Source organism: Macaca fascicularis, chromosome 8 (genome assembly GCF_037993035.2).
Source record: "Macaca fascicularis isolate 582-1 chromosome 8, T2T-MFA8v1.1".
NCBI lineage: Eukaryota > Metazoa > Chordata > Mammalia > Primates > Cercopithecidae > Macaca > Macaca fascicularis.
Genome location: NC_088382.1, coordinates 41,196,962 through 41,214,145, shown reverse-complemented (window position 1 = coordinate 41,214,145; position 17,184 = coordinate 41,196,962). Strand labels below are relative to the sequence as shown.

At 54.6% G+C, this 17,184-nt stretch overlaps 1 protein-coding gene across 5 annotated transcripts in view; it reads right to left on the bottom strand.

The window, feature by feature from the left end:
- The window catches only part of ADGRA2 (adhesion G protein-coupled receptor A2), a 46,155-nt gene that overhangs the window by 10,490 nt on the left and 18,481 nt on the right, over window positions 1-17,184 (bottom strand). For 3 of the 5 annotated variants that reach the window (XR_012416358.1, XM_005563058.4, XM_045398148.2), the window contains exons 3-9: window positions 4,706-4,777; window positions 4,354-4,425; window positions 4,128-4,199; window positions 3,669-3,832; window positions 2,784-2,997; window positions 2,164-2,328; window positions 224-422 (exon numbers count right to left, since the gene is read on the bottom strand). Coding sequence is in view for 3 of the 5 variants with exons in the window: in XM_005563058.4 (XP_005563115.3) it covers window positions 224-422; window positions 2,164-2,328; window positions 2,784-2,997; window positions 3,669-3,832; window positions 4,128-4,199; window positions 4,354-4,425; window positions 4,706-4,777 (958 nt within the window). In the remaining 2 variants the exon portion in view is untranslated. Of the gene's footprint in view, window positions 1-223; window positions 423-2,163; window positions 2,329-2,783; window positions 3,044-3,668; window positions 3,833-4,127; window positions 4,200-4,353; window positions 4,426-4,705; window positions 4,778-17,184 lie in introns of those variants that run through there. The other 2 variants (XM_045398150.2, XM_073998568.1) reach the window with 2 other exon arrangements.

Genomic DNA, 17,184 nt, shown 5'->3' with positions numbered 1-17,184 from the left:
TGGGGACAGAGGACTTGTGCCCTTCCCCACTGTGGCCTCTGTGTCTGAATCCCTCAGCAGAGGGTGGCTAGAGGAGAGGAGCCAGCTCCTGGCTCTGCATAGGCAGGGACGAGAGGCACAGCCCAGCGGCCCAGAGACCAGGTTCCCCTTGCTCATTAGGTTGGCTTCTCCCTTCTCCCTTCTCCCGAAGCAGAGCTGGTGGGGTGCCCCAGCCCCTCCTCACCAGCACGAAGGTGTACAGCACCCTGGTGATGTCGTTGGTGTAGAGACAGTGGGAGTAGTCCCCAGGCTCCCAGCGGCCAGCACGGTCACACCGGCGGGAGGCTCGGGTGCCCGGGGCACCTCCGCCCAGGGGCACTGAAGTGAAGGGATACTGCAGGCAGGACTGGTAGGCTGTGATGCCAGCCAGAGTTCGGGGCCACCTGGGGGCAGAGGCAGGAAGTTGCCGATGAACCAGGCTTCTCAGAACAACAGCCCTTCTCCTGCCTTTAGAACTGTGAGGCCGGACTCCTGGGGGCCTTGGGGAGGGATCCAGGAGCGGGGTTCAGATCAGCCTTCCGGGGTTCCCAAGTTCCACTCTCTTTGTTCTGACCGGGCTGTCTCAGGTGATAGGGGGCTGGACTTTAGAGTTCTGAGTTTAAATTCAAGTTCTGCCACTTATTTGCTATGGCTTAAGGCAAGGCATTTATCCTTTCTCGGAGTCAATGTTCTCAGCTGTACAGTGGGGAGAATAATAGCTTCCCTGCATAACAGAGAGGGTCACTGGGATCTTAAAAGGTGATACTCTTGGCCGGGCGCGGTGGCTCAAGCCTGTAATCCCAGCACTTTGGGAGGCCGAGACGGGCGGATTACGAGGTCAGGAGATCAAGACCATCCTGGCTAACACGGTGAAACCGCGTCTCTACCAAAAAAGACAAAAAACTAGCCGGGCAAGGTGGCAGGCGCCTGTAGTCCCAGCTACCCGGGAGGCTGAGGCAGGAGAATGGCGGGAACCCGGGAGGCGGAGCTTGCAGTGAGCTGAGGTCCGGCCACTGCACTCCAGCCTGGGCAACAGAGCAAGACTCCGTCTCAAAAAAAAAAAAAAAAAAGAAAAAAGGTGATACTCTTTGTGGACGAGCTTTTGCAAACTCTGAATGTAAGGAAGCAAATAAAAGCCTTTTTGTGGCCAGGCACAGTGCTTGAGCCCAGGGGTTTGAGACCAGCCTGGGCAACAAAGTGAGACCTTGTCTCTACAGAAAGTAACACAATAAACTAGGCATAGTGGCTGCGCCTGTAGTCCCAGCTCCTCAGGAGGTGGAGGTGGGAGGATCGCTTGAGCCCAGGAATTCGAGACTGCAGTGAGATACGATTGTGCCACTGCACCGGAGCCTGGATGAAAGAGCAAGACCCTGTCTAAAAAAAAGTCACAGTGGCTCAAGCCTGTAATCCCAGAACTTCGGGAGGCCAAGGCAGGTGGATCACTTGAGGCCAGGAGTTCGAGACCAGCCTGGCCAATATAGTGAAACCCCATCTCTACTGAAAGTACAAAAATTAGCTGGGCGTGGTGGCACAGGCCTGAAACCCCAGCTACCGGGGAGGCTGAGGCAGCAAGATCATGCCATTGCACTTCAGTGTGAGACTCTGTCTCAAAAAAAAAAAAAAGTCTTTTTGTGCAGCACATCTCAGATGGTAATTTTGTTTGTTTGTTTTTGAGATTGAGTCTCGCTCTTGTCGCCCAGGCTGGAGTGCAATGGTGCAATCTCAGCTCACTGCAACCTCTGCCTCCCAGGTTCAAGGGATTCTCCTGCCTTAGGCTCCTGAGTAGTTGGGATTACAGGCGCCCACCACCATGCCTGGTTAGTTTTTGTACTTTTTGGTAGAGACGGGGTTTTGCCATGTTGGTCAGGCTGGTCTCCTGACCTCAGGTGATCCGCCTGCCTTGGCCTCCCAAAGTGCTGGGATTGCAGGCATGAGCCACTGCGCCCCACCTCAGATGTAAGTTTATACATAAAGCCTATCTATTCGATAGCAAGGCTTCAGGCTGAATGACAAAAGGAAGACTTTTCTCCATCTTTAGGACCCAATGGAGACAGCGGATGGGGAAACTCTGGCCACCTGTGATGTCAGGGTGCAAGGGTGGGGTTGGGGGCTGGGCAGCCCTCTACAGGGCGGAGCAGGCCAAACCTGAAGTCCCCGCGGTTGTTGGCGACACGCTCGGCCGGGCAGTAGGAGGCAGAGGTCTCCAGCACCACGATCTCCACCTTCTTGCTGGCGTTGCCCTGGGCCGTGGACACGGTGCACTCCCACTCGCCTGAGGCCCACACGCCGATGTGAGACAGTGTCAGCTCACTGCGGATGGCAGGCGGAGCTGGCTCGTGAGTCATCCTTGGGCCCAGCCACGTCGCCCTCCCTCAGCACCATCTACGACACTAGCTGCAGGTCCTTTTTTCTTTGATGAAACAAGGGATGCAAGTACACACTCCTTTTATTCTGCTTGGCCTTATGATACTGTTTTTTTGAGCTTCGATTTTCCCCTCCTTATCATGGAGCCGAGAATATCTCTCACAGATGGGAGCCACTCTATACAGTGTAAGAGCCCTAAAGAGATATCAAGTATCATCATTTTGTTCTATCAGATATTTATTTCTAGCCTCTATCCAGAACATTGATAACTTAGTCCAAGCTTTCCATAAATATACGTGCACATTCTCCCGGGAACACATCTGGGTGCAGCTGTTTTGTGGGGTACAGCAGGCCCCCCCATCCCCATGCTGAGGCCTGAGGAGGGGCAGAGCGGCTCCTACCTGGTGATGAAGGTGCAGTCGTGGATGAGGCTCTCGGCCAGGAGGATGCCCGCCTGCTCGTCACCCTCCACAGGGGCTCGGTTGTGGTACCAGCGGATGCGGGTGTCATTGCCCAGGTAGCTGGCAGAGCACTGGAAGGGCAGCCGATCCCCCTGGAACACCACTTGGCGTAGGGACGGGATGAGATGGTGTGTGTGCAGCTCCAGGGCCCCTTCTGTGGGAGGAGACACCAGGCGTGAGGCCCGAGTGCACACGCGTGTGAGGCTGCATGTGTGAGCGAGAGTCCAGCAGGATGGGGTGGGACGGGGCGGGGCCTTCAGCCTGTAGCCTGCTCCAGCTGGGAAGGGAAAGGGGTCAAGAGAAAGTCTCCAGGGATAAGGGTAAAGGGGAGGGACAGGCAGTTTTTGGACAAAGAATGCTCCTTTCTTAGTACACATGTTACCCCAAGAGGTGGGGCCAGATGAAAACATGAACAAGCAGCCTCAAGGGGGCTTAGAAAAGCTGATGGAAGACTGACCCCGAGACACTGAAGGAAAAGGGATGCCCTGGAGAACACGCCCAGCACACAGTCACAGGCGGAGTGGGGAGAATAACACCGGCCCCGCCTCACGGGGAGGGTCACTGGGATAGTAAATGTGATTCTTTTTGTGGGAGAGCTGTTGCAAACCAGTCCCTTTTTGTGCTGGGCAGCACATCTCAGATAGTGATTTATACATAAAAATAGGGTATCCCTAAATGCCAGAGCAGGACTCAGCGCTGTGGTCTTTTGCAAACTGCAGTACAGAGGTAAAAATCTGTGGGTCTGAGGGGAGGCTCGTGTCTGGGCCCTGGGTTGGTGGAGAGGCAGGGTCCCTGGTAGATGTGTAGTCGGGGGGACTTGCTCACCGCAGCAGAGCTGGGCCTCCTGGAGGCTGCCCAGGGCCTGGGCATGCAGGGCGCTGGGGTAAGCACAGAGTGTGCGCTCCGACAGCTGCAGGGAGCGATTCTGGGCCCAGGGCAGCAGCCAGCGCAGGCGGCAGTCGCAGGTCAAGAACTCGGTGCCCAAGTCCCTGCAGGGTAGGCAGAGGGGTCACAGAGCAGAGCAGAGCAGAGGGGGCGTGGGCTCATGAGTGGCCTGGGGCCCCAGGGAGGGACAGGGCTGGAGGGGTAGGAGGGGCAATCTCGGGTCTATGTGCGCCGTCTCTGCCCTGGGCCATCGCAGGAAGGTGATTATGGGGGCATTTCAGGCACTGTCTGCTGTGCCCACTGGTGAGGCCAGTCACAGTGGTCACGATGCTTATACATCCCTCCTGGGCAGAGGAAGGGACAGGGGTCTGGGTCCTTGCGCTAGGAAGAGATACTCACACAACCTTAAGGGCTGGCAGCTCATCAAAGACCCCAGGTTGCAGACTGGAGAAGATGTTTCCAGATATGTTTCTGCAGGAGACAGGGGACAACTGAGATGGGGTCTTAGGGTCTCCATGGGCTGGCGGAGGGGAGCAGGTGCGATGTGGAAGGGTTGGGGGCCACCTTTTACTTCCTATGTGCTTCCTCCTTCTCCTCCCTCCCCACTTCTCATCCCATCACTTACAGTCGGAGAAGCCTGGGGAGGCCCCGGAAGGTCTCGGAGGTGAGACAGCCAATCCGGTTGTTGGAGAGATCTCTAGAGAGACACAGGCAACCTCAGCGAGTCGGCCACGCGGCAGCACGCGGGTCCACTTGTGAGGAACACATGGGTGGGGCCAGGGCTTGTGTGGGGGGCGGGATGAGAAAAGAGATGAGGTTGGGGCCAGGGCCGCAGCTGGACTGGAAATGGCGGCTCCTTGGACCCCAGCCAAGGCACCTGAGTGGAAAAGAGGGGCAGGTGTGGGTGGGTGAGAGGAAGGGGGTGGGCATGGAGCAGGAGGGGTGACTTTCTCCCTCGGGAGGGGCATGCCACTCACAAGCGCTTCAGTTCCCCCAGGCCCAGGAAGGCGCCCGGCTGCACTGTGCTGATGATGTTGTTCCTCAGGTCCCTGCGGAGGCAAGCAGGCAAGCACAGAGCCCTCACACCTCTCCCCGCTGGGGCCGCCCTGCTCCCCTCCCCGGGAGGGGTCCTCACTGCCACCGCGGTGCTGTTGCTGGGTTTCTCAGGGACTTGACTTCCTGCTAAACCTCTGCTCTCCTCAGCACTGGGTGGGAAGTGGGATTAAAGAACCACTCCCGATCAAGGCCATCCTGGCCAACATGGTGAAACCTCGTCTCTACTAAAAATACAAAAAAATAAAAAAGAAAAGAAAAAATAAATGAGCCGGGTGTGGCAGTGCGCACCTGTAGTCCCAGCGCACCTGTAGTCGCAGCTACTCGGAAGGCTGAGGCAGGAGAATTGCTTGAATCTGGGAGGCAGAGGCTGCAGGGAGCCAGGATTGCACCACTGCACTCCAGCCTGGGCGACACCTGTAGTCCCAGCTACTCGGGAGGCTGGTCAGAACGGAAGGAGGACGAAGAAGCCAAGAGATGGGATCAGAAGGGCCTCGGACAACATGGAGAACGCCCTGGATTGGGAGTTAGGAGGCCTCCTTTCCCACCCTGCCCCACCTCCAGGCTGCCCTGCGGGTTACCGGGGTTGCCCTGGGAAGCATTTGAAAATAGGCGTCATAGTCTTTTGTAAATTGCTATATAAAAGGAGAAGCTTCTTGAGCCTGGCCTTTGTGGGCAGGGGAGGGGGCGCATGGGAGGGTAGTTTTTTGTTTTGTTTTGATTTTGAGGCAGGGTCTCTCTGTCACCCAGGCTGGAGTGCAGTGGTGTGATCATGGGCCATTGTAACCTCAAATTCCTGGGCCCAAGCCATCTTCCAACCTCCGCCTCCCAAGCAACTGGCACCACAGGTGTGCACCACCACACCCTGCTAATTAAAAAAATTTTTTTTTGTAGAGACAGGGTTCCACTATGTTACTCAGGCTGGTCTTGAACTCCTGGGCTCAAGCGATCCTCCCGCCTTGGCCTCCCAAAGTGCTGGGGTTACAGATGTGAGCCACCACGCTCGGCCAAGGGGGGTATTTTTTATGGCTATTTTATTCCCTGCGCCCATCTCTGTCTGACAGGCGAGGAAACAGGTCAGGGGTGTAAGTCCTGTCCATCCTCCTCCTTCAGATGAGGAAGCCAGTGAGGTGACAGCTTGTTCAAGGTCCTCAGTCTTGTCTTCTCCATGGGTCTCCGCAGGAGCCCGCAGTGCTGAGAGACAGGATAGAAGGGGGCTCTGACCCCCCAGGGATCCCAGGGGCCAAGCCTGGCCTGGAGGAGTGAGCTGCAGGTGAGTCCACAGGCTTCCAGCCCCGAGTCTGTGGCTCAAACTCCATGACGGCCATGGCACAACTCTCTGCCCCCTTCGTCACCTGCCCCCGGGGCTGCAGGGACAGTGCTGAGGAGACAGTACCCACCCACAGGGGACCTGCCTGCCCTAACCCCAAACCTGCCAGGGCAGCCTCCTGGGCTCTTGGGCCAGGCAGGACCACAGAAGACCAAGGTGGGTGCCTGCTCAGTGGCCTTCTCCCTCACCCTGCACAGCCAGGGACAGGTGCCTAGAAGGCAGGGTGGGCGGGGCCAGTTGCCCACCTACTCAAAGGCCAGCCGGCTCTTTCCTGAGCTAAACCAGGACGGGCTTCAGGCCCCATAGAGCTCACGAGGCTCACAGCCCAGCCGGCCTCCCTGTCCTGGGTCTGAGATGGAGGCAGTGGCCTCTTGGCTCCCACCCAGTGGCAGGAGATTGTGAGGCAGCAGGCAAGGCTGGGTGGACCCCCGGAGCAGGCAAGGGTGAGGGACTCCTGTCTGAAGGTCTGTGGCGGGAAGACAGGAGATCCACAGAGATGTCTGGGGCCCACCTGCTTTCCCAGGCCCTGCTACCCCTCAGCCCAGATGGAGGAGGGGGTCGGGGTTGGGGCTGAGGGGACTCTTGGCCCTGCCACCCCTCAGCCCAGAAGGAGGAGGGGATCAGGGGTAGGGGGCTGAGGAGAATCTTGGCGCTGCCCACCACAGCCTCATCGATGTCTCTGGGCAGGAGGGGGTTAACCAAGCCGGCTACCCGATGGGAGGAGAGGAAATGGGTGTTCTGGACGGGGAGATACTGTCCCACCAGGGGGCCTGTTTGTGCACTGAGGGACAGAAACACCGTGCACAGCCCTTCCCACGGCCAGGGGAGCCCTCACCCTTAGCTCCTTCCCACAAGAAGGACTTGAAGGACTCAGACGGCCTCCATGACCCCAAGTCCCTGGAGAAGGAAGGGAAGGGGCCACCAGAAGGGGCCAGTTCCCTAGAGGAGGGATGGCCTCCACGCTGGGGTGTGCTGGGAGGTGCCCCCAGTGGGGCGCATGTAGGGATTGTGCCAGGACACTGACCCTAGGCCCTGGCCGAGGGAGAGGGATACAGGATAAGAATCCTGGCTGCCAAGGGGTGCCTCTCCGGCCCAGCCCCCACCGTTTGCCGCCAGACCCCATCCTCACCGCTGGCCCCACTCCGGGGCTGTCCCAGCATGTGCCCTCTGGCCCCTGTTGGGGTCTGGCCATTCTCAGGGCTCAGCCTCCCACCCCCACGTGGGGGACGGGCAGAGGGAAACACATTCCTCATTGTGTCACTTCCCTTCATGGGCTGCCAAGGGGCTTAGGCACAGCCCCCCTTCCCTCCCCGCTCACTTGTGTTTATTCTCATTTCCTCCTTGGCCCCCCTTGAAAGCCCCCACCCGCCTGCCCCACTGATGCTCTGCAGATGGGAGCAAGGCGGCGCCCAGGCCCCAGCCCCTCTTCCTGCCCTCGATTTCCTGCAGCCCAGCCATGCTGGGGCCTTGGAGAGGGCACCTCCATCTCCACGGAGGGTGGGCATGCCTTCTCCCTTGCCTTGAGCCTGCCTGGGGAGGAGCCTCGGGGTGACCAAGGCAGGTCCCAGGAGTGCCCTTGGGAGCTGGCCTGTCTCGGCTCCCTGGGCTGAGCGCTAAGAGCCTGAAGGACCCATGGGAAACCGATGCTGCCTGGTCCCTCTGGGTAAGAAGCTGTGTCTTCCCTCGGGGCGGGAGAAATGCTACCACAAGACTTGGACATTTTTGGGACCTGCAAGGTTCCTATAGATTGATTGTTTTGAGCCTTTCTTGCTTAGCACATCCCTTTGAAGATCTGTGAAGGCCATGAACTTCTACCCAAGAAAAACTCACCATACCCATCACTGTGCATACAATTTCCAGAGGGGTGTAGAGCCCAGGTTAAGAAGCCCCGGCTGGGCGTGGTGGCTCACGCCTGTAATCCCAGCACTTTGGGATTTAAATATTTATTTATTTATTTATTTATTTATTTATTTATTTATTTATTTTGAGACGGAGTCTCGCTCTGTCGCCCAGGCTGGAGTGCAGTGGCGCGATCTCGGCTCACTGCAAGCTCCGCCTCCCGGGTTCACGCCATTCTCCTGCCTCAGCCTCCCGAGTAGCTGGGACTACAGGCGCCCGCCACCGCGCCCAGCTAGTTTTTTGTATTTTTAGTAGAGATGGGGTTTCACCGTGTTAGCCAGGATGGTCTCGATCTCCTGACCTCGTGATCCACCCGTCTCGGCCTCCCAAAGTGCTGGGATTACAGGCTTGAGCCACCGCGCCCGGCCTAGACACAGGGTGTTGATGGCACTTCCCCTCCCTGCTACCCACTGCCCCTTGACTCCAGGCCACCCCCTCCCTGTATCTCTGTCAATATGCAGGAGGAGGATTCCCCTAAGGCTGATGTGGAGGGAGGATTCCTGAGAGTAAATCATGCCCCATGCCCTTGTTGGGAAAACAGAGGCTTTGGGAGCTGAGTGTGTAAGAGTGAGTTTGTGAGCAGAAGCAATGAAAAGAGGAGGAGTAACGGATGAATAAAAGTTCAGAAAAAGCAAAACGGGGTGAAATAGGAAACAAAGCAAAGATTGTTAAGTTGGACTTAATAACAACTTAAACATTTTACACCTTTGGCCAGGTGCGGTGGCTCATGCCTGTAATCCCAGTACTTTGGGAGGCGGAGGCAGGTGGATCACCTAAGGTCAGGAGTTCAAGACCAGGCTGGCTAACATGTTGAAACCCTGTCTTTATTAAAAATACAAAAAAATTAGCCTGGCATGGTGGCGGAAGCCTTGTAAACTCAGCTACTCAGGAGGCTGAGGCAGGAGAATTGCTTGAACCCGGGAGGTGGAGGTTACAATGAGCCAAGATCATACCATTGCACTCCAGTCTGGGCAACAGGAGCAAAACTCCACTCAAAAAAAAAAAAAAAAAAAAAAAAAAAAAAAAAAAAATTGCATCTTAAAGGATACCATCAAGAAAGTGAAAGAGAACACAGAATGAGAGAAAATATTTGCAAATCAGATCTGATAAGGGATGTCTATCTAGAATACATACAGGATTTGTACAACTCAATAGCAAAAAGACAAATAACCCAGTTGAAAAAAATGGGCAAAGGATCTGAATAGACATTTTATCCAAGAAGACACACAAATGGCCAATAAGGCCATGCAAAGATGCTCAACATCACCAGCAGTAAGGGAAATGCAAATCAAAGCCACTTTACACCTACTAAGACAGCTATAATAAAAAAGAGGGACTCCAGCAAATGTTGATGACAATGTGGAGAAACTGGAACCCTTGCAAATTATTGGTGGGAATGTAAAATGGTGCAGACACTTTGGAAAACAGTTTCACATTTGGGTTACCATATGACCCAGAAATTCCACTCCTAGGTATATCTCCAAGAGAAATACACAAACATCCACACAACAACCCATAGCTGAATGCTCACAGCAGCATTGTGCATAGTGGCAAAAAGTAGAAACTGGCCACATGTGGTAGCTCAAGCCAGTAATCCCAGCACTTTGGGAGGCTAAGGCAGGAGGATCACTTGAGACCAGGAGTTCGAGACCAGCCTGAGCAACACAGTGAGACTCCTATCTCTACCAAAACAAATTGGCCAGGCATGGTAGTGCATGCCTGTAGTCCCAGCTACTCAGGAGGCTGAAGCAGGAGAATTGTTTGAGCCCAGGAAGTCAAGGCTGCAGTTAGCCATGATCATGCCACTGCACTCTAGCACTCTAGCCTAGGTGCCAGAGTGAGATCCTGTCTGTCCAAAAAAAAAAAAAAAAAAAAAAGGCTGGGTGCGGTGGCTCACATATGTAATCCCAGCACTTTGGGAGGCCAAGGCGGGCGGATCATGAGGTCAGGAGTTCGAGACCAACATGGTGAAATCCCATCTGTACTAAAAAATACAAAAATTAGCTGGGCCTGGTGGTGTGCGCCTGTAATCCCAGCTACTCAGGCGTCTGAGGCAGGAGAATTGCTTGAACTCGGGAGGAGGAGGTTGCAGCAAGCTGAGATCGTGCTGCTGCACTTCAGACTGGGCAACAGAGTGAGACTCCATCTCAAAAAAAAAAGTAGTATTCACCCAAATATTCAAGAGATGAAGGGATAAACAAAATGTGGTGTAGTCGTACAATGGAATATTATCTGGCCATTAAAAGGAATGAAGTACTGATACGTGCTATAACATGGGTGAACCCTGAAAGTACCATGCTGAAAGAATCGAGTTATGAAAGATCACCTATTGCATGATTTCATTTATCTAAAATGTCCAGAACAGGCAGATTTGGAGATCTATAGACAGAAAGCAGATTAGTGGTTGCTTGGGCCTGGGGAAGAGCGGGTGGAGGAATAAGGAGTGACTGTTAATGATTCAAGGTTTCTTTTGTGGATGATGAAAATGTTCTAAAATTAGATTATGGTGATTACACAATTCTGTAAAATATACTAGAAACCACTGGATTGCACACTTTTTTTAAACGGGTGAACTTTTATGGCACATAAATTATATCTCACTAGAGCCATTAAAGAGCATGTGAGTTTTTATGACCGTGTCTGTGTGTGTGTGTGTGTGTGTGTGTGTGTGTGTGTGTGTGTGCGCGTGCGCGCGCGCGCGCCCACATACAGGCAGGGTGGGGTGGTAGAGAGTCAGCTCCCTCTGGCCCTCACAGACCTCCCTGCTTGTGGGTTTGAAAACCAAATTATAGGTTTGGAGGCCACAAAGCAGCCTTCCCTGGGCCTACAAGACTTCCAGGGTTCACTAGAAAGTGGGGGCTGGCTGAGAAGTGGGCCAGGACACCCTGCAGGTATAGAAGTGTCTAGGGGAGGAAGGGAGAGGTTCTGGTCCCATCCTCCAGGTCCCTCTTGTCTCTGATCCAATCCACAGGTTATTTATTGAGCACGTACCCCATGCCAGGCACGGGGGCTACTATGGCCAACAAGCGGGCTGTCCCTGAACCTATCAGCCTCCCCTCCTGGGCCTCAGTGGTGCCGGAGTCCAGGCAGCTTCTCTGCGGCATTCCTCCCCGGTGTTGTTGGGGATGGGAAGAGGGGGGAGGGACAGAGCCCCGCAGCCTTACCCTTGGCCCCGCCCATAGATTAATGGAAGCCACCTGGCGTGGGGCGAGCCGCACTCCACCCCCAGGCCCCCACTTTCGTTCGTTCCCATGAGCATCTGCTTCTAATGAGCGCCTCAGCACCCCTGCATACCAGCCCCCGGGGCTCATTAATCTCATTAAGTAATGACAAATCATCCCAGGGCTGACCGGGCTCCCCTCCCCAGCCTCTTTCCTTTAGCCATGCACAAGCCTCTGGGGGCCGGTGTCCACACCGACCCACACGCTGGCAGGCATGCAGTCTCACTCCCTTGGCTCTCTTGGGGCTGTCTGCCCTGGGGCCGGCTTGGTCCCTGGTCTAGAGGCATCTTACTGTGACTGACACCCTCAGTCCAGAAAAGTCTTCCTGCGGCCTGCTCCCCATTGCATGTGCTTGGTGGGGGATCCCGGGGAATGAATCACCAGCTGTACTTGGAGCACGTATATTTTTCAGCTACACAATTGCCTGCTCAAGGCCGGGAACTCTAGGCAAATCTATGCAAATGACAGGCAGCCAGGGTAACATCTAGCAACTGGGAACTCTGCAGAGGGGAAGGGAACTGCCTGCCATGTACTGGAAGCCTGTGCTGCCGTGTGTTCTGTGTAAGGAACTCCTCCTCTGTTCCTGTAACAACTCCTCATAGCCCCATTTTCCAGGTGAGCAACCCGGGGCTGGGAGAGGCACTGGAAGGTAAAAGAAGGAGGGATGATTCCACTCCAAGCTGCTTTTCACACCAAATGGAGTCCAGTGCTCTTTCATCAGCTCCTCTCTGCCCCAAAATTCTTTCCTTTAAGAAACAGGCTTGGCCGTGCTGGAGGGTGGTGGGAGAGAGAGAGGGCTCAGAGGTGCAAGGCGGGGCTTCTGTACACTCCCTGGGCGGCCCAGGAGGTGTTTCTGCAGGGCTCTGTTTCCTGTCTTTTTTTCTTTTGGAGACGGCGTCTCACTCTGTCGCCCAGGCTGGAGTGTAGTGGTATGATCTCGGGCTCACTGCAACCTCCGCTCCCAGATTCAAGTGAGTCTCCTGCCTCAGCCTCCCAAGTAGCTGGAGTTACAGGCACTCGCCACCATGCCCTGCTAATTTTTTGTATTTTTAATACAGATGGGGTTTCACCGTGTTAACCAGGAGTGTCTCGATCTCCTGACCTCATGATCCACCTGCCTTGGCCTCCCAAAGTGTTGGGATTACAGGCGTGAGCCACCGTGGCCAGCTCAGGTCTTCCTGTCTGTCCTACCTGGCTGATAAAGGTGTGTGCCCCCCATCTCCACCCCTACCCCCAACCTCTCTGGACCCAAGTCCTCCATACGATCATGTCTGACACATTCCCACTGGGCATCCGCTCTGTGGCCCCTTCCTTGCCCACCCTGCCCACGCTGGCCTCAGGATCCTGCACCACACAGATCTACTCCCAGCTCCTGTCTAACAAGGTGACCCCCTCACATACACACAGCCCATTTGCAAAGGCCCAAGGGGCTCTCAGCCAAGGAAGCCATGCAGGCACATTCTGCAACAGCCTGGACCTTCCGTTTCAGTTGACAGACTGGGCCCCAACCCTCCCACGGGACGTGCTGCTCATAGACTGTGGGATGTTAAGTTGCCATGGCCTCAGCCGCCCAAGCCTAGACATCTGAGTTTGACAGGACAGAGGGATCAGTGTTTCCTGAGCACCAACTACATGCCAGCCTGCAGAGTCTTATTCCTGATGAATAGGCCCTCAGTCTAGGGGTCATCTTGCCCACTGGCACCTAACCCTGGATGAGCATGAGAATTGCCTGTATAGCGTGTAAAAAATTCCCAGGCCCCATGGGATAGATGAATTAGAATCTCCAGGAGGGAGGCCCAGCATCTATATTACCCAAGGGCCCTCTCCTTCTGGGGGATAGTGGTTGTGATGGTTAGTTTTGTGTCAACTTGGCCAAGGCTATAATACCCAGTGGTTTAATCATACATGAATCTAGATGTCACTGTGCAGGTATTTTGTAGATGTGGTTGACATCTTCCATCAGCTGACCTCATATGAAGGAGATGCTCCTGTATGATGTGGGTGGGCCTCATCCAATCAGCTGAAGGCCTTAAGAGCAGACATTGAGGCTTCCTAGAGAAGAAATTCTGCCCCAAGACTGTAGTGTCTGCTCCTGCCTGACTTCTCAGACTGCTGGCCTGCCCTACTGATTTGGGGTCTGCCAGCCCCCATAACCATGTCAATCAATTCCTTTTTTTAAAAATGTCTTCGTGGCCAGATGCGGAGGCTCATGCCTGTAATTCCAGCACTTTGGGAGGCAGGCGGATCACTTGAGGTCAGGAGTTCGAGACCAGCCTGGCCAACATGGTGAAATCCCGGCTACTAAAAATACAAAAATTAGCCAGGTGTGGTGGCACGTGCCTGTAATCCCAGCTACTTGGGAGTCTGAGGCAGGAGAATTGCTTGAACCTGGGAGGTGGAGGTTGCAGTGAGCCAAGATCATGCCACTGCACTCCAGACTGGGCAACAGAGCGAGATTCTGTCTCAAAAAAGAAAAAGGCCAGGCGCGGTGGCTCACACCTGTAATCCCAGCACTTTGGAAGGCCAAGGTGGGTGGATCACAAGGTCAAGAGATTGAGACCATCCTCATCCTAGCCAACATGGTGAAACACTGTCTCTACTAAATACAAAATACAAAAATTAGCTGGGCGTGGTGGCATGTGCCTGTAGTCCCAGCTACTTGGGAGGCTGAGGCAGGAGAATCGCTTAAACCTGGGAGATGGAGGTTGCACTGAGCCAAGATCATGCCACTGTACTCCAGCCTGGTGACAGAGTGAGACTCCATCTCAAAAAAAAAAAAAAAAAAAAAAAAAAAAAGAAGTATTTGTATATATAAATACAGCAGTGATCAGTGACCATGTTGGAGACCCTGAGCTCCTCCAGCCCTGAACAAGCACCATCCCTGTCCTGCTGCCCACGGTGCACCCTTCTGCCTAGATGGCCCCTCCTCTGGAAAGCCTGGCCCTGTCACTGGGTTCTGTGATCATCTTCTCCCTATGGGCGCTGTGGGTGTCCCACACACATCCAAGGATCATAGAATTTTAGATCCATAATGCACATCCCGAATCACCCCGTCTACCCCAGCTCTTCTGACAATGAGGAATCGAAGGCCACCCCGGTGGCCACCCCGGCATCACACCCTACTTGTCTCCTGCCACATCCCCCTGGCTCGCTCTGCCAGCTCACACTGCCCTTCTGTTTCTCAGACTCCCCAGGCATTCCCTGAACCCAGGGGTCTTGGCAATGCCTGCTCTCTTCATCCTTCCTGAGAGCTCCAGGCTTCCTTTCTCGTCCCTTCAGGTCTCAGGCCCAGGCATGTCATCAGCAAGGCCTTCCTGACCTCACTACATAAAATAGCACCCCTGGCCCTCTGGCTTTCTCTCCTCCTTACCCTGTCTTGTTTTTCTCTGCTGCATTTCGGCCTCCAGACACACCACACATCTATTTGCTATTTTCTGGGTCCTATCAGTAGAGGTAAGGGCCAGGAGGGCAGGCACCTGGTCTCCTGTGCTCACTCCCAATGCCTAGAACAGAGCCTGGTACATAGAAGGGCTCAGTGAGCACCTACAGAATGAATGGTTGGGGTGACTAGCACAGAGCAGGAGCTGGGACTCAGCGTTTAGAATTCCCATTCTAGCGCTGCTCCTACATCGCACGACTTGGCATCAAGCCAGATGCCGCCCCTTGTGAGCTGCTGTTGCCCTCGTTCTTCTGATTGCCTGCCATGCTCAGGGTGTACTTGCTATGCAGCCTCTGGAGCCTTGGTGCTGGAGAAGGACAGGCCACCTTTTCATCTTCATCAGAAAAATGTGCTCTCCTAAGACTGAAGGATGAGGAGACAGGAGCAAGGCTGAAGAAGGGGAGATATCAGTGAGGCCACCAGGGGCTCTGAACAGCACCTTCTTGCTTGTGCTAAGGAGGAGGAGGAAGAGCCACTGCGGGAGGTGCCAGCCTGGGAGGGGCAGGGCAGGGGCTGAAGAGGCCACTGAGGCTTGCCTTCCTCCAAAGACCCCTGGAAGGACATCTGGTTTCCTGTGACTCAGCCCTCCAAGACCAAGCCTGGGCTAAGCAGAGGATGCAGAGCTCTCGAATGCTTCGCCACTTTCCCTCTTTGTTGACACCCAAGATAACTTTTATTTTTATTTATTTATTTATTTAGAGACAGAGTCTTGCTCTGTCGCCCAGGCTGGAGTACAATGGCACAATCTCAGCTCACTGCAACCTCTGCCTCCCAGGTTCAAGCAATTCTCCCTGCCTCAGCCTCCTGAATAGCTGGGATTACAGGCACCCACCACCACGCCTGGCTAATTTTTGTATTTTTAGTAGAGAGAGGGTTTCACCATGTTGGCCGGACTGGTCTCGAACTCCTGACCTCAGGTGATCCGCTGGCCTCGGCCTCCCAAAGTGCTGGGATTACAGGTGTGAGCCACCACGCCTGACCTATTTATTTATTTATTTAGAGAGACAGAGTCTCACTCTTTCGCCCAAGCTGGAGTGCAGTGGCACAATTATGGCTCACTGCAGCCTCAACTTCTCCAGCTCAAGCGATTCCCACCTCAGCCTCCCGAGTAGCTGGAACTACGGGTGCATACCACCATGCCTGACTAATTAAAAAATTTTTTTTCCTAGAGACCAGGTCTCATTATGTTGCCCAGACTGGTTTTGAGCTCCTGAGCTCAAGCAATCTGCCTGCCTCCCACAGCTTTGGAATTACTGGCATGAGCCACCATGCCTGGCACCAAGGAGACTTTTAGGTAGCAGCTTGGTGGCAGCCCTTTCTCTGCATCAGGACCACTGTCTGTGAGCCACAGAGAAGATGGTCAGAGGGACCTGGGCATGGAGCCGTGTGCGACTCCACTCACTGTCACCATCCCAGGTCCCCTGCTATCCCCAGCTTGTCCCAGATTGGTAGACAGCCTGCTCTGCCTTTCTGCCCAAATATGGGATTTGTGCCTTCCCACTCCCAGGAGCCCAGCCAGACCATCACTCTTTCCTCACAGCTTCAGGGGTTCGGGGCCAGAGGCTTTCCCTTCCACAGTGGAATGGGTGTCATGGAGGCTCCGTCACGAGACTGCTGTCATGGTGAGAGATCTCAATACCATGTCACATCCATACTGTGTCTCCATTACCTGTGAACACTTCTTTGGACTTTGCTGACACCTCCTTTGAACTTGACAGGAGCCCTAATCTATGTGTGTGTGTGTGTTTTGCTTTTTTTTTGAGACAGAGTCTTGCTTGGTCGCCCAGGCTGGAGTGCAGTGGTACGATCTTGGCTCACTGCAACCTCCACCTCCCGGGTTCAAGCGATTCTTCTGCCTCAGCCTCCTGAGCAGCTGGGACTACAGGCACGCACCACCATGCCCAGCTAATTTTTGTATTTTTAGTAGAGACGGGGTTTTACCATGTTGGCCAGGCTGGTCTCAAACTCCTGACCTCATGATCCGCCCACTTCGGCCTCCCAAAGTACTGGGATTACGGGTATAGCCACCGTGCCCGGCCGTGTATGTGTGTGTGTGTGTGTGTGTGTGTGTGTGTGTGTGTGTGTGTGTTTGAGATGGAGTCTCGCTGTGTCACCCAGGCTGGAGTGCAGTGGTGCAATCTCAGCTTACTGCAACCTTGGCTTCCCAGGTTCAAGAGATTCTGGTGCCTCAGCCCTCCGAGTAGCTGGGATTATAGGCATGCAGCACCATGCCCAGCTAGTTTTTGTATTTTTAGTAGAGGCGGGGTTTCACCATGTTGGCCAGGCTGGTCTCGAACTCCTGGCCTCAAATGATCCACCCACCTCGGCCTCCCAAAGTGCTGGGATTACAGGTGTGAGCCACTGCGCCTGGCCTGAGTGTGTGTGTTTTTAAGAGACGGGGCCTTACTCTGTTACCCAGGCTGGAGTGCAGTGGCACAATCATAGCTCAACCCCACTCCTACTGTAGTCTTGAACCCCTGGGCTCAAGCTGTCCTCCAGCCTCGGCCTCCCAAA